This window comes from Oncorhynchus gorbuscha, linkage group LG05, assembly GCF_021184085.1.
Source record: "Oncorhynchus gorbuscha isolate QuinsamMale2020 ecotype Even-year linkage group LG05, OgorEven_v1.0, whole genome shotgun sequence".
Taxonomy (NCBI): Eukaryota; Metazoa; Chordata; class Actinopteri; order Salmoniformes; family Salmonidae; genus Oncorhynchus; species Oncorhynchus gorbuscha.
The window spans coordinates 70,134,404-70,156,541 of NC_060177.1; the positions used below are offsets into that span (position 1 = coordinate 70,134,404).

General features: G+C 45.0%; 3 protein-coding genes across 6 annotated transcripts in view; 2 read left to right on the forward strand and 1 right to left on the reverse strand.

The window, feature by feature from the left end:
* LOC124036430 (ras GTPase-activating-like protein IQGAP1) overlaps positions 1-2,406 on the forward strand; it is a 91,571-nt gene extending 89,165 nt beyond the window's left edge. For all 4 annotated transcript variants that reach the window (XM_046351011.1, XM_046351012.1, XM_046351013.1 and 1 more), the window contains one exon: positions 1,551-2,406. In XM_046351011.1, coding sequence (XP_046206967.1) covers positions 1,551-1,664 — 114 coding nt within the window. In that variant the 3' untranslated portion in view covers positions 1,665-2,406. The remainder of the gene's footprint in view (positions 1-1,550) is intronic.
* A 246-nt stretch (positions 2,407-2,652) lies between these two features.
* f2r (coagulation factor II (thrombin) receptor) lies at positions 2,653-6,327 on the forward strand. Its single transcript, XM_046348676.1, has 2 exons — positions 2,653-2,904; positions 3,639-6,327. Exons 1-2 carry the CDS (start codon positions 2,835-2,837, stop codon positions 4,823-4,825), a joined length of 1,257 nt encoding a protein of 418 aa, XP_046204632.1. The 5' UTR covers positions 2,653-2,834; the 3' UTR covers positions 4,826-6,327.
* Positions 6,328-7,102: 775 nt separating this feature from the next.
* LOC124035233 lies at positions 7,103-12,653 on the reverse strand. Its single transcript, XM_046348677.1, has 6 exons — positions 12,441-12,653; positions 11,504-11,646; positions 11,259-11,323; positions 10,590-10,700; positions 9,440-9,541; positions 7,103-8,878 (listed from the first exon to the last, which is right to left on the reverse strand). Exons 1-6 carry the CDS (start codon positions 12,549-12,551, stop codon positions 8,442-8,444), a joined length of 969 nt encoding a protein of 322 aa, XP_046204633.1. The 5' UTR covers positions 12,552-12,653; the 3' UTR covers positions 7,103-8,441.
* Positions 12,654-22,138: the final 9,485 nt, after the last annotated feature.

Genomic DNA, 22,138 nt, shown 5'->3' on the forward strand with positions numbered 1-22,138 from the left:
TCGGTCCCTGTCTGTCTATCTCGGTCCCTGTCTGTCTATCTCGGTCCCTGTCTGTCTATCGGTCCCTGTCTGTCTATCTCGGTCCCTGTCTGTCTATCTCGGTCCCTGTCTGTCTATCTCGTCCCTGTCTGTCTATCTCGGTCCCTGTCTGTCTATCTCGGTCCCTGTCTGTCTATCTCGGTCCCTGTCTGTCTATCTCGGTCCCTGTCTGTCTATCTCGTCCCTGTCTGTCTATCTCGGTCCCTGTCTGTCTATCTCGGTCCCTGTCTGTCTATCTCGTCCCTGTCTGTCCTCGGTCCCTGTCTGTCTATCTCGGTCCCTGTCTGTCTATCTCGGTCCCTGTCTGTCTATCTCGGTCCCTGTCTGTCTATCTCGGTCCCTGTCTGTCTATCTCGGTCCCTGTCTGTCTATCTCGGTCCCTGTCTGTCTATCTCGGTCCCTGTCTGTCTATCTCGGTCCCTGTCTGTCTATCTCGGTCCCGTCTATCGGTCCCTGGTCCCTGTCTGTCTATCTCGGTCCCTGTCCGTCTATCTCGGTCCCTGTCCGTCTATCTCGGTCCCTGTCCGTCTATCTCGGTCCCTGTCCGTCTATCTCGGTCCCTGTCTGTCTATCTCGGTCCCTGTCTGTCTATCTCGGTCCCTGTCTGTCTATCTCGGTCCCTGTCTGTCTATCTCGGTCCCTGTCTGTCTATCTCGGTCCCTGTCTGTCTATCTCGGTCCCTGTCTGACTTTCTCTGTTTCGGTCCCTGTCTGTCTATCTCGGTCCCTGTCTGTCTATCTCGGTCCCTGTCTGTCTATCTCGGTCCCTGTCTGTCTATCTCGGTCCCTGTCTGTCTATCTCGGTCCCTGTCTGTCTCGGTCCCTGTCTGTCTATCTCTGTCCCTGTCTGTCTATCTCGGTCCCTGTCTGTCTATCTCGGTCCCTGTCTGTCTATCTCGGTCCCCCGTCTATCTCGGTCCCTGTCTGTCTATCTCGGTCCCTGTCTGTCTATCTCGGTCCCTGTCTGTCTATCTCGGTCCCTGTCTGTCTATCTCGGTCCCTGTCTGTCTATCTCGGTCCCTGTCTGTCTATCTCGTCCCTGTCTGTCTATCTCGTCCCTGTCTGTCTATCTCGGTCCCTGTCTGTCTATCTCGGTCCCTGTCTGTCTATCTCGGTCCCTGTCTGTCTATCTCGGTCCCTGTCTGTCTATCTCGGTCCCTGTCTGTCTATCTCGGTCCCTGTCTGTCTATCTCGGTCCCTGTCTGTCTATCTCGGTCCCTGTCTGTCTATCTCGGTCCCTGTCCCTCGTCCCTGTCTGTCTATCTCGGTCCCTGTCCGTCTATCTCGGTCCCGGTCCCTGTCTGTCTATTCGGTCCCTGTCCGTCTATTCGGTCCCTGTCCGTCTATCTATCTCGTCCGTCCCTGTCCGTCTATCTCGGTCCCGGTCCCTGTCTATCTCGGTCCGTCTATCTCGGTCCCCGTCCGTCTATCTCGGTCCCTGTCCGTCTATCTCGGTCCCTGTCCGTCTATCTCGGTCCCTGTCTAACTTTCTCTGTTTCTGTCCCTGTCTAGGACCTGCTCCAACTTCAGTACGACGGAGTGGCAGTGATGAAGATGTTTGACAAGGCCAAAGTCAATGTCAACCTGCTCATCTTCCTCCTCAACAAGAAGTTCTATGGAAAATAAACCAAATATAGAGGAAGGGTAAAGATATGGAGGAGGACATGGGTGTGAAAGGATTGTATACCTTCTGACAAAGTATTGTTTGTTAAAGGAGCCATTGGGATAGGAAGTTTGAATGGTCCGTAACGTGTTATGTATGTCTGACTGAATATGATTTGGTTTCAATTTATAGCATGTCTATCCTCAGGCTCACATACACACATCCTCAGGCTGGTGAGCCACAAACACACACAAAGGGTTGTTGGTTTTATTTGATGCAGTTTTGATTGATCTTGTATTGTCATGTTATATCTGTTGTTTCATTATTTTGTTTATGTTCAGTTTTCCACTGGGAGATTGTACATGGAATATATTTTTTTAAGGTACATTGTAATGAAATCTACATTTTATATGTAGAAGTTCTATAAAGACAACACTGTTATTGTCACTGAAAAATAAAGTATGTTTGCAACAAGATGTGTACAATGCACTACTGCCTAATAGTCAGAATGGGAGTTTAGACAGTAGTACAATTCCTCTCCAGCTATATACAGTAGCCAGCATGGATTGTCTGGAAGTGGTTAATAATCAGTGTCTTTTTAATCCACATACAGTACATTGGGAAGCTGTGCATCTTTTAAAGTCTATTAATTAACATGCATTTCTAGAGTTTCGCTGCTTTTTACACATAATGTACCGTCCAGTATACATTTAAATAATTTCTGTTTTAATGAGTTTAATAAATAAAATATATATATATATATTATTTGCTTGGTCTTTGTTTTAAACACGAATAAACTGACCTATATGAAATGTTGATGTTTAAAGGGATATTGCTTAATTGATCAACGAAAGAATGGAGCATTATTCGTTTTTATAAGTGTCACCCCAAGATAATAAAAAAATATATGCCCTGGTCCAAGATGGTTGTATACGTGACTGAATAGACACGTTTTAATTCCTGTCTGTATTAATTAATCACTCGAGAGTAGGCGAGGCTTTTTACGACCTCTTGTGTTGATGGAGTCAGACTTTTCAAAACCAATGTGTCTTTTGGTGCTACGCGCTGACTGTTTGAAGGCTTACGGCAGTTTCCCTCACAAAAAAAAAATGTTTTAAGATATTTTCTTTGTCTTAAGTTTAATGAAACGTTTGCCTGCGAAATCAATTTAGGATAAGAGTGCATTTACAGTCATGGTTTATTGGATCCTTGCGACGTTGGCCCTTTTTGCTCTCCAAACTTCAGCATATGTGCCACACAATGGTAAGTCAAATGCCTTGATGTTTTTTCTGTCTTTATTTTCATAGATCAGTTAAACATTGAAATTATTCTTGTTTTTTACATTATGAGGAGATATTGACCCTTCTGCTCTTTAGAAGTTTTACGAAGCACTTTGGGTTTTGAAATGTGTCCACTTGCATTGTTAATTGTCGAGGGTAAAAATGTTTTTTTTTTTTTAACAAAAACAGCAGTTTCAATGGCGAAAATTATTTTTAACCGCCATAAAAATGTTTATGAAAATTAAGATGGAAACTTAACGGGATTTGAAGACAATTGCGATGGAACACGTACGTATAGCTCAACATGAAAAGCTCTTTCAAACTTTGTGCACAATTGAGAAAAATGTGTTAGTATATTCAACATATTTACCCCCTGACTCAAACTGCCACTTATAGGCTAAATCCAGAGATTTTCCAATGACGTTTTTTTCATGCAGAAAGGGCGCATGGAAAGATGTGAAAATGAATTATGACAAACCTTTTGTGTTCAGCATGTTAATTATCCTCGACCTTGGTAGGACAGCTTGCAGAGTAGACTACTTACACTCGATTGTCTTTGCTGTGGCATGTTCGCTATAGGATCGCCACTTTACATGTTTACAGTGAGGTGTGCACACACCTTGCGGTTATGCTATATATCACCGTTCATTAGGCACTTTATAATGAAGAGCACATACTGTTATTTGTTACTCAGCTCCTGTTGTCTGTCTCTCTCAGACTCCAGACTCAACCTGAGGACGTTTGCAGGGATCTTCCTGTCGGTGACTGATGAGCCCATCGACTACATAGGGCTGGATGTACAGGAGGGTAGTGGCTCAGGGATGGGCCAGGAGCCAGTGAAGAAGCAGGAGCATGGCCATCACGGCCCTCGTCGCTCCACCAAGATTGTCATCTCTGAGGAGGCCCGCAGCTTCCTCCAGGGTCGCCTAGCAACGGCCTTCGTCCCCACAGTCTACACCCTGGTCTTCATTATCAGCGTCCCCCTCAACCTGATTGCCGTGGTGATGTTTGTGCGTCGTATCCGTCCGAGGAAGCCGGCGGTGATCTACATGCTGAACCTGGCCAGTGCCGACCTCCTCTTCGCCCTGCTGCTCCCCTTCAGGATCTCATACCATTTCCATGGCAACAACTGGGTTTATGGCCCCTTCATGTGTCGCCTGGTGACAGCAGCCTTCTACTGCAACATGTATTGCTCTGTCCTGCTCATGATGTGCATCAGCATCGACCGCTTCCTGGCGGTGGTTTACCCCATGGACTCCCTGACGTGGCGTAGTCCACAGACGGCCGCCGTGGTGTGTGGCGCCATGTGGCTGTTGGCCCTGGGAGGAGTGACCCCCCTCCTGCTCTCCAGACAGACCATCCACCTCCCGGATGTGGGCATCACTACCTGCCACGACGTGCAGGATGTAGACAAGCTCCGTGCCTACTACCTCTACTTCTTCCCCATTTACTCCTCCATCTTCTTCTTCATCCCTCTGGTGTTCACAGCTGTGTGCTACGTCCGTATTGTGCAGGCCCTGGCCGCGGCCAACGTGGAGAACCGCTCCAGGAAGTCTCGTGCGGTGGTGATGGCGGTGACAGTGCTGGTGGTGTTTGTGGCCTGCTTCACCCCCACCAATGTCATCCTCCTGGTGCACTACCTCAAGCTGGCCCACGGACGCAGTGACAGCTCCTACCAGGCCTACCTGCTCTCCATGTGTGTGGGCAGCATTAGCTGCTGCCTGGACCCGCTCATCTACTACTTTGGTTCGTCCCAGTGTCAGAGACAGGTGGCAGCTCTGCTGGGCTGCAGACAGGCTGGGCCAGGACCAGAGCTAAGCTCTCAGACAGGCAGTACCAGGACCAGCAGACTGGAGAGCATTCAGAGCACTGTGGGCAGTCATTACAGGAAGCTCATGGCCTGACGCTTAGGACTGCGAATTCAAACAGACTCTAGGGCTGCATCTCAATAGTCTAGAGCAGGGCTTCTTAAACTATGTGTTGTAACCCAAAGTGGGCCCTGGGCATGTGAGAGATAGGTCGCTAGTTATGATCTGCATCTATAATCACTCGGGCTGTCAAACTAAAACATTTCATAGAGTTCATCGCAGAATTTGGTGTGATTAATTGTGATAAATCGCAAAATCTGAATGATCTAAAATTGAGCTGTAATTTACCATTGCTTTTAATACAAAAAGCACTACAAGAATATTGACAACTTGATTTTGTCCAATGTAACATTAAGCAAAATCCATTAAATTGATAAAGCACACTATCTTTAACCTCAATGTCAACTTGTTTTGACATTGCATTGTTGTTTTTAGCAGTATAGATGATGTATTTTGGTTGCCTGACGACTCAAACTGAATTATTCCGCTGCTCTATGTTCAACTACATACTTCAGTCTTACTGCCATCGTTGAAGTCGTTTGTGGTTACGTCAAAATGAGGGGTGTTGTACAAAATAAAGTCATCAGTTCGTCTCTAACCAATCAGAGTATCAAAGCCTATGACACATTTTCTACATGCCGCTAATTCCCACGTGTTCTTGCTCTGGCCCAACGTAACTGATTAACTCTGACAGCCCTAGTAATCACACACTATTTCTTATTCATGTGGGTCTTTGGAGGATGATTTGGGTCACTAGAGAACGGTCAATTTCTAATTTGGGTCTCGAGCTGAAAAGGTTTAAGAACCCCTGGTCTAGGATGTCTTTGTCTCCTCCCTCATCTATTTCCCTTCATCTGCACTGATTTAAAACGTTATATAGATGAAGGCAACATATGGATGCCTGCCAGGCATTTTCGCTCACCTGTCCAGTACCTTTAGAACAATGCAGATGAAAGTAAGGAGACAAGGAGAGGACTCCACATAAGAGTATTGAGATGCAGCCACTGTTTACCCTGTCCACCTTGTCAAGTGAGGGAGCTTGAATTTATTGCACTTCTCTTTTTGATTGTCTTAATTGTTTTTTCATAGTTTGCGTTAAGTCAAGAGCCATATTTTAATGCCAGTCTACTGATATTTACTCGTCTATAAATGCTTTGTTACTGCAGATACTGTATATTGAGTAATGCTTAAGGCAAAATTCTGGAAAGATTCAATAAATTCCCAGATTTTCCAGAAATCCTGTTTGGAGGGATCCGGGAATCCTCCAACTAGGATTTTGGGAAAACCATAGAATTTATTGAATGTTCATGTAATTTTGTAACCTTAGTAAATAATACTGTTTAGTGTGCACTCTATACATATACAGTGTGTTGGGAAAGTAATCAGACCCCTTGACCTTTTCCATATTTTGTTATGTTAAAGTATTATTCTAAAATTGATTTTCCTCATCAATCTACACCCAATACCCCACAATGACAAATCAAAAACAGGTTTTTCTATTTTGTTTTTGTAAATGTATTAAAAATTAAAAACATACTTTATTTACATATTCAGACAGTTTGCTATTTGACTTGAAATTGAGCTGTTGCATCCTGTTTCCATTGATTATCCTCAAAGTTTCTACAACTTGATTGGAGTCCAACTGGTAAATTGAATTGATTGGACGTGATTTGGAAAGGCATACACCTGTCTATATAAGGTCACACAGTTGACAGTGATGTTGAGGAAATTGTCCGTAGAGTGCAGAGACTGGATTGTCACAAGGCACCGATCTGGGGAAGAGTATCAAAACATTTCTGAGGTAATGAAGTTCCCCAAGAACACAGTGGCCTCCATCGTTCTTAAATGAAAGAAGTTTGGAACCACCAAAACTCTTCCTAGAGCTGGTCGCCTGGCCAAACTGAGCAATCGGGGGAGAAGAACCCCGATGCAGCACTCCACCTATCAGGCCTTTATGGTAGAGTGGCCAGATGGAAGCACTCCTCAGTAAAAGGCACATGACAGCCCACTTGGAGTTTGACAAAAGGCACCTCAAGGACCATGAGGAACAAGATTCTCTGGTCTGGTGAAACCAAGATTGAATGCCAAGCGTCATGTCTGGAGGAAACCTGGCATCATCCCTACAGTGAAGCATGGGGTGGGAGCATCATGCTGTGGGGATGTTTTTCAGCGGCAGGGACTGGGAGACTTGTGAGGATCGAGGGAAAGATGAACAGAGCAAAGTACAGAGAGATCCTTGATTAAAACCTGCTCCAGAGAGCTCAGGACCTCAGACTGGGGAGAAGGTTAATCTTACAACAGGACAACGACCCTGAACACACAGCCAAGACAACGCAGGATTGGCTTCGGGACATGTCTCTGAATGTTCTTGAGTGACCCAGCCAGAGCCCGGACTTGAACCAGATCGAACATCTCTGGAGAGACCTGAAAATAGCTCGCCAGACCTGAAAATAGCTCCCCATCCAACCTGACATAGCTTGAGAGGATCTGCAGAGAAGAATGGGAGAAACTCCCCAAATACAGGTGTGCCAAGCTTGTAGCGTCATACCCAAGAAGACTTAAGGCTGTAATCGCTGCCAAAGGTGCTTCAACAAAGTACAGAGTAAAGGGTCAGAATACTTATGTATTTAGTTCATGACAATGTACAGGTAACACATGAGTAAATGAGGGATATAAAGTATATTGAAGCAGGTGCTTCCACACAGGTGTGGTTCCTGAGTTAAGTAAGCAATTAATATCCATTCATGCTTAGCGTCATATATATATATATAAATATTGGGAATACCATTATTTTGGCTACCATGGCTATGCCCCCATCCAGAGCACGAGTGGTCACTGAATGGTTTGATGAGCATGAAAATGATGTAAACCATATGCCTTTGCGGTCTCAGTCACCAGATCTCAACCCAATTGAACACTTAAGGCAGATTCTGGAGTGGTGCCTGAGAGTGTTTTCCACCACCATCAACAAACTCCAAATTATGGAATTTTCTCATGGAAGAATGGTGTAACATTCCTCCAATCGAGATGCAAGCAGTTGTAGAATCTATGCCAAGGTGCATTGAAGCTGTTCTGGCTCGTGGTGGCCTGCCCTGTTAAGACACTTAATGTTGCTGTTTCCTTTGTTTTGGCAGTTACCTGTATAATTACTATGTGCTCTATATAAACGTTTAAGAAATAGTCCATATTGTCATGCAGTGTCTCAAAACCACAGTATTAACATGAATAGTTTACATTGGCTGTCTACACATTTCAAGTTAAGTATGAAAGTAGTTGACGGTTATCTGATTTCTTAACTCCTCACTAACCTACAGGAAGTTTTACATTGTATAACCAATGATACATTTTATTCAGATTTACTTCAATGGAATTAGTTACAAAATGAGTTTGAATGTCTTTATTTAAATGTATGTTTGGACAGTTATATTGAACTGTTATAACTGTAACTATCAAAGAAACAGTAAAGACATGAAAACATTCACGGTAAAAACGTTAGCATTTTTTATCATTACATGGTCATATCACTCCCTGTGTATGTAATACATGATTTAAAGACGTATGAAAGTACATGTCATATTTGGTTAGATAGTTCTGGGATCAAAGTTCCACTAAAGAGATGTTGGGCACAATAGTGAGGATCTGGTTGTTTTGCTCAATCCATAGTCTTCTCTTCCTCTGTAGTCGGATTCTTCCCTGTAGTCAGATTCTTCTCCGTAGTCTTCTCTTCCTCTGTAGTCGGATTCTTCCCTGTAGTCAGATTCTTCTCCGTAGTCTTCTCTTCCTCTGTAGTCGGATTCTTCTCCGTAGTCTTCTCTTCCTCTGTAGTCGGATTCTTCTCTGTAGTTGGGTTCTTCTCAGTAGTCTTCTCTTCCTCTGTAGTCAGATTCTTCTCCGTAGTCTTCTCTTCCTCTGTAGTCGGATTCTTCCCTGTAGTCAGATTCTTCTCCGTAGTCTTCTCTTCCTCTGTAGTCGGATTCTTCTCTGTAGTCGGGTTCTTCTCAGTAGTCTTCTCTTCCTCTGTAGTCTGCTTCTCTTCCATAGTATCCTCATCCACCACCTTCTCCTTATGGTTGTCATCGGGGCACAGCTCTGAAATAAGGAGGATGTAAAGATTAGATACTAACAGAGAGATTTGTGTTGCATGAATACTACCCCTCAGTGTCACAGAGGAAGTTTGTTTCATATCCATTTCCTGACTAAATTGCATATCCTCTAGAATTCAGGCCATACTTGCTCTCAGCTATACGTCTTTACCACAGGAAAACGAGGATGCTTTATATGTAGATAACAAAAAGGACAGCATTTTTATTATGCTCGTAATGTCTCCCCCTTGTGGTTTTGCATGGTTATGACACCGTAGTTCGCCTGTGGTGGGCCAATGATAATGGCCATTGGTCTTTGCAGTAATTTCAACTTTCAACGAAAACAAGTTGAGCCTGTATATTGCTATGGAACTAGACCCTGACCATGAAATGGCCATTGTTTTTTCCTCTGTCTGCTCAAGATACAGTTAGAGAGGTACTTGTGACTGCTCATATGATTCAATTCCCCTCAAACACAGTGACAATTTGGACAAGCTTAAACTTTTATTGATTTTTTTCAGCATCTGTTACAGATAAAAAAAGATGAGGAGCGAAGAGAATCGCTGACCTGTTTCTCCATCATAGATGTGGTGTGTCTCTGGGAAGTTCAGGCACTCTGCCTGGTTCTTATAGGTGTCCAGGTATGTGGGATCCATTTTCCCTGACCTTGCTGAAAGAGAGGGGGGAGGGAGGCTGGTAAACAGTAACTTGCTTGTGAACTCTTTTAGGGCTAGTAACAGACAACAAAAGGCTCATCTTCCATTGTCATAGTGACCCCTTTGACAGAAATATACTGTTTCAACACCTTATCGATGTAGGGTCAACATTCACAATGCCCTATCTGGAGTACAGCCTGCCTACTGTCGTGGCCAAAAGTTTTGAGAATGACACAAATATTAATTTTCACAAAGTCTGCTGCTTCAGTGTCTTTAGATATTTTTGTCAGATGTTACTATGGAATACTGAAGTATAATTACAATCATTTCATAAGTGTCAAAGGCTTTTATTGACAATTACATGAAGTTGATGCAAAGAGTCAATATTTGCAATGTTGACCCTTCTTTTTCAAGACCTCTGCAATCCGCCCTGGCATGCTGTCAATTAACTTCTGGGCCACATCCTGACCAATGGCAGCCTGTTCTTGCATAATCAATGCTTGGAGTTTGTCAGAATTTGTGGGTTTTTGTTTGTCCACCCGCCTCTTGAGGATTGACCACAAGTTCTCAAAGGGATTAAGGTCTGGGGAGTTTCTTGGCCATGGACCCAAAATATTGATGTTATAACGAGAGAATCACTGACATGATGTCAGCTGATCCTTTTGTGGCAGGGCTGAAATGCAATGGAAATGTTTTTTGGTATTCAGTTCATTTGCATGGCAAAGAGGGACTTTGCAATTAATCTGATCACTCTTCATGACATTCTGGAGTATATGTAAATTGCCATCATACAAACTGAGGCAGCAGACTTTGTGAAAATGAATCTTTGTTTCATTATCAAAACTTTTGGCCACAGCTGTACACTGCTACTATTTATCAACATCAATGAGTGGGACCCGCTTGGGGCTAGCTTCGTCCCAGATCTGTATGTGCTTAAACAAAGTCATACATTTTGGTCATGACACTGAACCAACACAGCAGTTAGGAGTTGGTTAAAGCACATCCAGATGGGTCCAGACTTGTTTGGGAGTGGACTCAAATTGATTGTTTGAGTGGACTTACTAAACAGGAGTAGGTATCTGCCAGTGATTTCTCCATTACGAGAGGTGTCTGACCATAGTAGGCAGTCAGGGCAGGTCTCCAGGTACTGACCTTTGTGTTCAGACAAATGAACTGTGGATCCACAAAATTATCCATTATGATTAGGACATTTGATAACACCTTTTTAGGCCTGTTTCAACTAATACTTCCAAGAATTCAATAAAATCTTATACCAAATGTCAGGTTTAGTTTTGGTGCTTGTTTTAGTGATTACCAAATACTATATACTATATAATTATTAGGTAATTATAATGTTGCAAAATTTTTACCATGCCATTTCCAAGTACCTGAAAAATATCTAACTAAAATAAAGTGTAACATTATTTTATTCTTTGAATCTTTACAGGCTTATCATCATGACATAAAGTGAAGACAGCATGGTATAATGATAAGGCACAGGGTACAGTACAATGTACGTAATAAATAGGCAAGTGGTTAAAGTCCCTATTATTGAGCAGCTAAATGATTTCGTCATTAAGATGTAGAGCACTAGCCTGGTTGCCAAATCTGTTTCTGCTTCAGCCAACTCGCTCCTTTGTTGATGTCCTATTTGGCATAACGCCAGAGGAGGGTGTTGGCTAAAGCACAGACAGATCTGGCGAGCAGGCTAGTAGAGCACGGGTCACTTACTGTGAACTGTGGAGGTGGTGCCGGAGATGGTAGCATTTGTTGCACCGACAACGCATTTGCCATCACTGATAGATATTTAGGAAAACTTGTTAGCATAAAGTAGGTGCCAACCTGAGACATTCTCTTTGCTTTCCGAGAAAGGTGAGATTAAATGTCTACCATTGCAGATACTTTCCTAATATTTTTTAACGCCCAATGACATTCGTTACAGTCCACATTCATATCCACAACCTAACCAGACTTACATGCGGTATCCCCAACGTAGTGTGAGTACTTGATGGTCAGATGTAGCCGACAGGTCAATCCAGGAGCTTTTCAGAGTCCCCAAAGCTTTTTGGAAGACTGAATGATCCTTAGACCCCATCACATACACCCATTTGCCATAGATCTACCAGTCACAGACAAGGAAAAACCCATGAGTTTCAAACCATCTTCATTGCAGTATCCTTAACCTAACTTGGACCATTTGAAGTTGAAAAAAACAATAAAGGGTACACTCTTAGAATAAAGAGTTATTCTGGTGTCCCCATAGGAGAACCCTTTTGGTTACATGTAGAACCCTCTATGGAAAGGGTTCAACATGTAACCAAAAAGGGTTCTTCAAAGGGTTCTCCTATGGGGACAGCCGAAGAACTCTTTAAGGTTCTAGATACCACATTTTTTTCTAAGTGTAGAGTAGTACAGATGTATGATCTTAATTTGATCACTTTTTTGTTGCTGAGAATATTCCTACGCTGCAGGAAATGCAAATGACCTTTGCGATTTACATAAATTAACTGAAAACCCGCACTAACACACAGTTATATTAACAGTATTGCACTTTTCATGTAGGCTACTTTTGGCCAGCTAATAGCCTAACCACTGATCAAGCAACATTATGGACTAGATGTTCGAATCCTTTTGCTGAAGGATTTTCTTGCTATGACAATACTGGCAAAATGAAGATCCTAAATCTGTATGTATACTGCACAGCATCTGTCACTGTCCCAAAATAAATAATCACACATTCATTTGCCACAAATAGCTCTTATTTGTAAAATAAATGGCTGTGTCCCAAAATGACACCTTTCCCAGAGTCTTTGGCTCTGGCCAAAGTAGGTTTTCTGGATAGGGAGTAGAGTGTCATCTGCGACGTAGTCATTAAGTCTAAAGATCATGTTTAGTACTATGATCACAACTTACCTCAGTATGGTCCTCCAGTACCAGGGGTTTGACCAGTTCTTTACAGAGTGGTGCAGATGCAGCATTCAGAGAAGCTAGAGCTAGGAGAGATACGACTAGCTGGACAGACATAGTGAAAGATGAGAGAGATGGAGCAGAGACACGTGAGACGATAGTACAGTACAGCCAGAGCAGGACACCTCTACTTCTGGAGCATGTGCTTCACAGAGGCTTAGACAAAACACGGTTGCATAAGGGGCTATGTGGAGGAGGAAGAGGAGGGGAGGTTTTCAACAGGCTTCAATGCTTGAATGGATAAGTGAAGGCCTAAATCAGCATTCATATCCAGACTTTTCTTATATAACTCTGAATGGTTGTCCCCTCCCTGACTGAGTGGACACCATCTATTAGCTAGGGACCAGAACACTAAATAGAAACTTCTGTATGGGAATACTGCCCTTGAATTAATTCAAACAGCCTGGAAACCAGCTAAATGATGACGACCACAGTCTGATGAGGTAGCTTTTTACAACAAGTTAAATAATTAATCAAATGATCAATAGGGTGGAGAGTGTCTGGATTGGTATAGAACTACTGTAAAACAATGTTGCAGTATGAAGAGGGAGGAAGCCCTTGGTTTGGTGTATGTGCACATGGATTTATTTGCACATGAGGCCTACACTTTCTCATGGGTCACCTGGCAACCAACTGCCTTGGTCCCAAAACAAAATAGCTTTTTTTGGACTGTTTTGTTGTGCCCTTTTGTCTCATTTGGGATAAAGATGTAACAATGTGCTGACCCTTAGGAACCAATCAATTCATTCAGGGTGAAGGCTACATGGAAGCTGAAACAGGTAGCAATTGAAATAGATTGTAATGAAAGATGCCCCAGATGATGTGTCTGAAATTGTTATGCTGGTGAATGAGGACCCAAAAGCGACTTAACAGAAACAGAGTCTTTATTCCAGTCTTTAACAAAAACGATAATCCTGGAATATCTCAGGTAAAGTCAAAACAGGAAAACTGAAATCCTCTAGTCAGTAGAGGGGAATAACTGGAGATGCGACCACAGACTGCAGGTCGCTTCCGGAAGGCGCAGGCCGTAGCTGAACTAGACACCTGTTCACACGCAGCATCTGAAGAAGGCAAAAACACGACGGAACAAGAACACAGCACAGCAAACATCAAACAAGGATCCGACAAGGACAGACGCAGAAACAGAGGGAGAAATAGGGACTCTAATCAGAGGGCAAAATAGGGGACAGGTGTGAAAGAGTAAACGAGGTAGTTAGGACGAATGAGGAACAGCTGGGAGCAGGAACGGAACGATAGAGAGAGAGAGGGATAGAGAGAGAGGGAAAGAAACCTAATAAGACCAGCAGGGGGAAACGAATAGAAGAGGAAGCACAAGGACAAGACATGACAATATATGACAAAACATGACAGTACCCCCCCACTCACCGAGCGCCTCCTGGCGCACTCGAGGAGGAACCCTGGCGGCAACGGAGGAAATCATTGATCAACAAACGGTCCAGCACGTCCCGAGAAAGAACCCAACTCCTCTCCTCAGGACCGTAACGGAAGACGATGAAGAGGGAATCTAGGGCTATTACTCTTATAAAAATGAGACATGGGTAGAGAACTGTAAGCGTTAGAGCAATCAGGACCAAACAGGCCAGGAGAATAACAACTAGGGACAGACTGAGACACAGCAAGGCTAAGACCAGGAACAGGAGAGAGGCGGTGGCTGTGGACAGACTGAGACACAGCAAGTGCAGGAGCAGGACCAGGAGAGATGCGGTGGCAGGGGACAGACTGAGACACAGCAAGGGCAGGAGAGATGCGGTGGCTGGGGACAGACTGAGACCCAGCAAGGCCAGGTTGCAGAAGCAGAAAAAAAGTTACCGGACTTATTCTGCGCGCAGCCCGAACAAGCAGCCACGAAACGGCGCGTGTCACGCTCCTGAGTAGGCCACCAAAACTGCTGGCGAATAGAAGCAAGCGTACCCCGAACGCCGGGGTGGCCAGCTAACTTGGCAGAGTGAGCCAACTGAAGAACAGCCAGACGAGTAGAGACAGGAACGAAAAGAAGGTTACTAGGACAAGCGCGCGGCGACGGAGTGTGAGTGAGTGCTTGCTTGACCTGTCTCTCAATTCCCCAGACATTCAACCCGACAACACGCCCCTCAGGGAGAATCCCTTCGGGGTCGGTAGACGCTACAGAAGAACTGAAGAGACGGAATAAAGCATCAGGCTTGGTGTTCTTAGTACCCGGGCGATAAGAAATCACGAACTCGAAACGAGCGAAAAACAACGCCCAACGAGCTTGACGCGCATTGAGTCGTTTGGCAGAACGGATGTACTCAAGGTTCTTTTGGTCAGTCCAAACGACAAAAGGAACGGTCGCCCCCTCCAACCACTGTCGCCATTCGCCTAGGGCTAAACGGATGGCGAGCAGTTCGCGGTTAGCCACATCATAGTTACGTTCCGACGGCGACAGGCGATGAGAAAAATATGCGCAAGGGTGGACCCCATCGTCAGTATGGGAGCGCTGGGACAGAATGGCTCCCACGCCCACCCCCGACGCGTCTACCTCGACAATGAACTGTTTAGTGACGTCAGGTGCAACAAGGATAGGAGCGGATGCAAAACGCTTCTTGAGGAGATCAGTACAACAATCATACGACCGGTGAGGAGGAAGGGAGGTGGCTCTAGACCGACTGAAGACCGTGCGCAGATCATGATATTCCTCCGGCCCTCCTGTCAAATCACCAGGTTCCTCCTGTGAAGAGGGAGCAGAAGAAACAGGAGGAATAGCAGACATTAAACATTTCACATGACAAGAAACGTTCCAGGAAAGGATAGAATTACTAGACCAATCAAAAGAAGGATTATGACACACTAGCCAGGGATGACCCAAAACAACAGGTGTAAAAGGTGAATGAAAAATCAAAAAAGAAATGGTCTCACTATGGTTACCAGATACTGTGAGGGTTAAAGGTAGTGTTTCACATAATATACTGGGGAGAGGACTACCATCCAAGGCGAACATGACCGTGGGCTCCCCTAACTGTCTGAGAGGAATGTCATGTTCCCGAGCCCAGGCTTCGTCCATAAAACAGCCCTCCGCCCCAGAGTCTATTAATGCACTGCAGGAAGCTGCCGATCCGGTCCAGCGTAGATGGACCGGCAAGGTAGTACAGGTACTTGACGGAGAGGACAGAGTAGTAGCGCTTATCAGTCGCCCTCCGCTTACTGATGAGCTCTGGCCTTTAACTGGACATGAAATGACAAAATGACCAGCGGAACCGCAATAGAGACAGAGGCGGTTGGTGATTCTCCGTTCCCTCTCCTTAGTCGAGATGCGAATACCCCCCAGCTGCATGGGCTCAACACCTGAGTCAGTGGGGGAAGATGGTAGTGTCGGGGAGAGGGGGGACACAGTTAACGCGAGCTCTCTTCCATGAGCTCGGTGACGAAGATCTACCCGTCGTTCAATGCGAATAGCGAGTTCAATCAAAGAATCCACGCTGGATGGAACCTCCAGGGAGAGAATCTCATCCTTAACCTTAGCGTGGAGTCTCTCCAGGAAACGAGCGAGCAACGCCTGCTCGTTCCAGTTACTGGAGGCAGCAAGAGTGTGAAACTCTATAGAGTAATCCGTTATGGATCGATTACCTTGACATAGGGAAGACAGGGACCAGGAAGCTTCTTTCCCAAAAACAGAAAAAAGTTCTGATACTCGTTAGTACACTCAGCCCTTGCCTTCCAGATAGCTGTGCCCCACTCCCGAGCCCGTCCAGTAAGGAGTGATATGACGTAGGCGATCCGAGCTCTCTCTCTTGAGTATGTGTTGGGCTGGAGAGAGAACACAATATCACACTGGGTGAGAAAGGAGCGGCACTCAGTGGGCTGCCCAGAGTAACATGGTGGGTTATTAACCCTAGGTTCCGGAGACTCGGAAGGCCAGGAAGTAGCTGGTGCCACGAGACGAAGACTCTGAAACTGTCCTGAGAGGTCGGAGACCTGAGCGGCCAGGGTCTCAACGGCATGACGAGCAGCAGACAATTCCTGCTCGTGTCTGCCGATCATCGCTCCCTGGAACTCGACAGCAGAGTAGAGAGAATCCGTAGTCGCTGGGTCCATTCTTGGTCGGATCCTTCTGTTATGCTGGTGAATGAGGACCCAAAAGCGACTTAACAGAAACAGAGTCTTTATTCCAGTCTTTAACAAAAACGATAATCCTGGAATATCTCAGGTAAAGTCAAAACAGGAAAACTGAAATCCTCTAGTCAGTAGAGGGGAATAACTGGAGATGCGACCACAGACTGCAGGTCGCTTCGGGAAGGCGCAGGCCGTAGCTGAACTAGACACCTGCTCACACGCAGCATCTGAAGAAGGCAAAAACACGACGGAACAAGAACACAGCACAGCAAACATCAAACAAGGATCCAACAAGGACAGACGCAGAAACAGAGGGAGAAATAGGGACTCTAATCAGAGGGCAAAATAGGGGACAGGTGTGAAAGAGTAAACGAGGTAGTTAGGACGAATGAGGAACAGCTGGGAGCAGGAACGGAACGATAGAGAGAGAGAGGGATAGAGAGAGAGGGAAAGAAACCTAATAAGACCAGCAGGGGGAAACGAATAGAAGAGGAAGCACAAGGACAAGACATGACAATATATGACAAAACATGACAGAAATAGCCAAATCCACTCATTTGAAGGGGCATCAACATACTTTTGTATATATAGTGTATATATTTATACTCTGGACATTGCTCGTCCTAATATTTCTTTACTTTTAGATTTTCTTCAAATCAAATTGTATTTATCACATGCGTCAAATATAACAGGTAGACCGTAAAGTGAAATGCTTACTTACAAGCCCCTAACCAACAATGCAGTTTAAAAAATATGAATAAGAAATAAAAGTAACAAGTAGTTAAAGAGCAGCAGTAAAAAACGAGACTATATACAGGGGGTACCGGTACAGAGTCAATGTGTGGGGGCACCGGTTAGTCGAGGTAATTGAGGTAATATGTACATGTAGGTAGAGTTATTAAAGTGACTATGCATAGATAATAACAGAGAGCAGTGGCGTAAAAGAGTGGGGGCAATGCAAATAATCTTGGTAGCCATTTGATTAGGTGTTCAGGAGTCTTTTGGCTTGGGGGTAGAAGCTGACCTAGACTTGGCGCTCAGGTGCCGCTTGCCGTGCGGTAGCAGAGAGAACAGTCTTTGACAATGTTTAGTGCCTTCCTCTGACACCGCCTGATATAGAGGTCCTGGATGGCAGGACGCTTGGCCCCAGTGATGTTCTTGGCTGTACGCACTACCCTCTGTAGTGCCTTGTGGTCGGAGGCCAAGCAGTTGCAATACCAGGCAGTGATGCAACCCGTTAGGACGCTCTCGATGGATGTTCTCGAAGGATGCTCTCGATGGTGTAGCTATTCCCCCTCAGTCTCCTGAGGGGGAATAGGGGGTATAGGTTGTGCTCTCTTCACGACTGTCTTGGTGTGTTTGGACCACGTTAGTTTGTTGGTGATGTGAACATCAAGGACCTTGAAGCTCTAAACCTGCTCCACTACAGCCCCGTCGATGAGAATGGGGGCGTGCTCAGTCCTCCTTTTCCTGTAGTCCACAATCATCTCCTTGGTCTTGATCACGTTGAGGGAGAGGTTGTTGTCCTTGCACCACACGGCCAGGTCTCTGACCTCCTTCCTATAGGCTGTCTCGTTGTTGGTGATCAGGCCTACCACTGTTGTGTCATCAGCAAACTTAATGATGGTGTTGGAGTCGTGCCTGGCCGTGCAGTCATGAGTGAACAGGGAGTACAGGAGGGGACTGAGCACGCACCCCTGAGGGGCCTCTATGTTGAGGATAAGCGTGGCAGATGTGTTGTTACCTACCAATACCACCTGGGGTCGGCCCGTCAGGGAGTCCAGGATCCAGTTGCAGAGGGAGGTGTTTAGTCCCAGGGTCCTTAGATTTTTAATGAGCTTTGAGGGCACTATGGTGTTGAACGCTGACCTGTAGTCAATGAATAGCATTCTCAAATAGGTGTTCCTTTTGTCCAGGTGGGAAAGGACAGTGTGGAGTGCAATAGAGATTACATCATCTGTGGATCTGTTAGGGCGGTACGCAAATTGGAGTGGGTCTAGGGTTTCTGGGATAATGGTGTTGATGTGAGCCATGACCAGCCTTTCAAAGCACTTCATGGCTACAGATGACTACAGGTCATTTAGACATTTACATTTACATTTAGTCATTTCATTTCCAGAGGACAAATTGGTGCATTCACCTTTGACATCCAGTGGGACAGTCACTTAACAATAGTGCATTAAAACTTAGGGGGTGGGCATCCAGGTATCTGCTTCCGGAAAACGTGAGGGAGTTTGTTGGTTACCTGAGTGTTCTTGGGCACAGTATCTGCTTAAAACATGTTGGTATTACAGACTCAGACAGGGAGAGGTTGAAAATGTCAGTGAAGACACTTGCCAGTTGGTCAGTGCATGCTCGCAGTACACGTCCTGGTAATCCGTTTGGCCATAAGGCCTTGTGAATGTTGACCTGTTTAAAGATCTTACTCAAATCGGTTGTGGAGAGCGTGGTCACACAGTCATCCGGAACAGCTGGTGATCTCATGCATGTTTCAGTGTTACTTGCCTTGAAGCGAGCATAGAAGTACGTTAGCTCATCTGGTAGGCTCATGTCACTGGGCAGCTCTCATCTTTGCTTCCCTATGTAGTCTGTAATGGTTTGCAAGCCCTGCCACATCCGACGAGCATCGGAGCCGGTGTAGTACGATTCAGTCTTAGTCCAGTATTGACACTGCCTGTTTGATGTTTCGTTGGAGGGCATAGCGGGATTTCGTATAAGCCTCCGGGTTAGAGTCCCGCTCCTTGAAAGCGGCAGCTCTAGCCTTTAGCTCAGTGCAGATGTTGCCTGTAATCCATAGCTTCTGGTTGGGTTATGTACGTACGGTCACTGTGGGGATGACCTTATTGAGGAAGCCAATGACTGATGTGGTGTACTCCTCAATGCCATAGGAAGAATCCGGGAACATATTCCAGTCTGTGCTAGCAAAGTCCTGTAGCTTAGCATCTGCTTCATCTGACCACTTTTTTATTGACCGAATCACTGGTGCTTCCCGCTTAAATTTTTGCTTGTAAGCAGGAATCAGGAGGGTAGAATTATGGTCAGATTTGACAAATGGAGGGCGAGGGTGTATTGTTAGATATTACTGCACTGTTGGGGCTAGGAACACAAGCACTTTGATACACCTGCAATACCATCTGCTAAATACACTACCGTTCAAAGGTTTGGGGGTCACTTAAAAATCCTTAACAATTCCTGACATTTAATCCTAGTAAAAATTCCCTGTCTTAGTTCCGTTGGGATCACCCCTTTATTTTAAGAATGTGAAATGTCAGAATAATAGTAGAGAGAGAGTGAAATAATTTCAGCTTTATTTCTTTCATCACATTCCCAGTGGGTCAGAAGTTTACATACACTCAATTAGTATTTGGTAGCATTACCTTTACATTTATTTACTTGGGTCAAACATTTCGAGTAGCCTTCCACAAACTTCCCACAATACGTTGGGTGAATTTTGGCCCATTCATCCTGACAGATCTGGTGTAACTGTGTCAGGTTTGTAGGCCTCCTTGCTTGCACATGCTTTTTCAGTTCTGCCCACAAATTTTCTATAGGATTGAGGTCAGGACTTTGTGATGGCCACTCCAATACCTTGACTTTGTTGTCCTTCAGCCATTTTGCCACAACTTTGGAAGTATGCTTGGGGTCATTGTCCATTTGGAAGATCCATTTGCGACCAAGCTTTAACTTCTTGACTGATGTCTTGAGATGTTGCTTCAATATATCCACATAATTTTCCTACCTCATGATGCCATCTATTTTGTGAAGTGCACGAATCCCTCCTGCAGCAAAGCACCACCACAACATGATGCTGCCACTGCCGTGCTTCACGGTTGGGATGGTGTTCTTCAGCTTCCAAGCCTCCCCCTTTTTCCTCCAAACATAACGATGGTCATTATGACTAAACAGTTATATTATTGTTTCATCAGACCAGAGGACATTTCTCAAAAAATTACGATCTTTGTCCCCACGTGCGTTGCAAACTGTAGTCTGGCTTTTTTATGGCAGTTTTGGAGCAGTGGCTTCTTCCTTGCTGAGCGGCCTTTCAGGTTATGTCGCTATAAGACTCGTTTTAATGAGGATATAGATACTGTTGTACCTGTTTCCTCCAGCACCTCCTTTCGCATCGTGTCCCTTGTATATATTGTTTCTTTTTCGTTTTTACATATTTTTCTTCGCATATCTTTAAAAACATTTTGCTAAACCTAAGCTTCCGAATACTCTCCTGCAACCCGCCTCACCCAATGTAGCTATTTTTTCCTAAAGTATTTATATTTACTTCGGAACCGGAACCCCTCAACTGAAGCTAGCCAGCTAACCACATGCTATGCTAGCGGTCTTCAGCTAACCGGTCATCAGCTAACCTTTAGCTCAGAAAGCTCTCGCCAGTTCGACCAACGCGACGCTAACCAGAACATAACGGACCTATCTATTTTTTATCCCCGGATTCCCAATGCAGACGGAACATTTTTCAGCTGGATCTTCACAACTAGCTATCTAGCTAAACCGCAACCCCGGATGATTACTCCTGGCTAACGTTTCCACCCACTTAGCTTGAAGCTAGCCCGGCCAGAGCACCTGTGCTTACCACCGTAGCATACTCCTGGGCTACAATACCCGGGCCCACGACCGGTCTATCGATGTCACCGCATGAAGAGGAATAAACAGACTCACCCATCGCGACGTCCCCCAAAGACTAACTCTCTAGCCCTTGCTATCTCCTTGCTTGCTAATTCGGCCTGCTAACTGCTAGCTTGTTAGCCCTGGTCAGCTAACTGCTACCTTGTTTACCCCGGCCTGCTAACTGTTAGCTTGTTAGCACAGGCCTGCTAACCGTCTGCATCGCCGCGTCCCAAACACCCACTGGACCCATATGTACTTTCTATCTCTTTCCGATTTTTAATTTGTTTATACCTTCCGTAAACCTGCCTCACCCAATGTGATACGGAATCGATATTATTTTTTAATTTTTAGAACACACTCAAGAACCTCCAGAAGCTAACCAGCTAACTAGCTACAAGCTATTTAGTCATTGTTAGTTTTTTAACCTGGATAACACTCGCTGCCCCCTGGACACTGATCACTTGGCTACATAGCTGATGCACGCTGGACTGTCCATTAATCACGGTACTCCATTCTGCTTGTTTGTTTTATCTGTCGGCCCCGTTGCCTAGTCAACACCATTTTACCTGCTGTTGTTGTGCTAGCTGATTACCTGTTGTTGTCTCACCTACTGTTTTAGCTAGCTTTCCCAATTCAACACCTGTGATTACTGTATGCCTCGCTGTATGTCTCTCTCAAATGTCAATATACCTTGTATACTGTTTTCTCAGGTTAGTTATCATTGTTTTAGTTCACAAGCCCCTACTTCTACTCTTTATACCCCTGATACCTCCTTTGTCCCACCTCCCACACATGCGGTGACCTCACGCATTACAACCAGCATGTCCAGAGATACAACCTCTCTCATCATCACCCAGTGCCTGGGCTTACCTCCGCTGTACCCGCACCCCACCATACCCCTATCTGCGCATTATGCTCTGAATATATTCTACCAT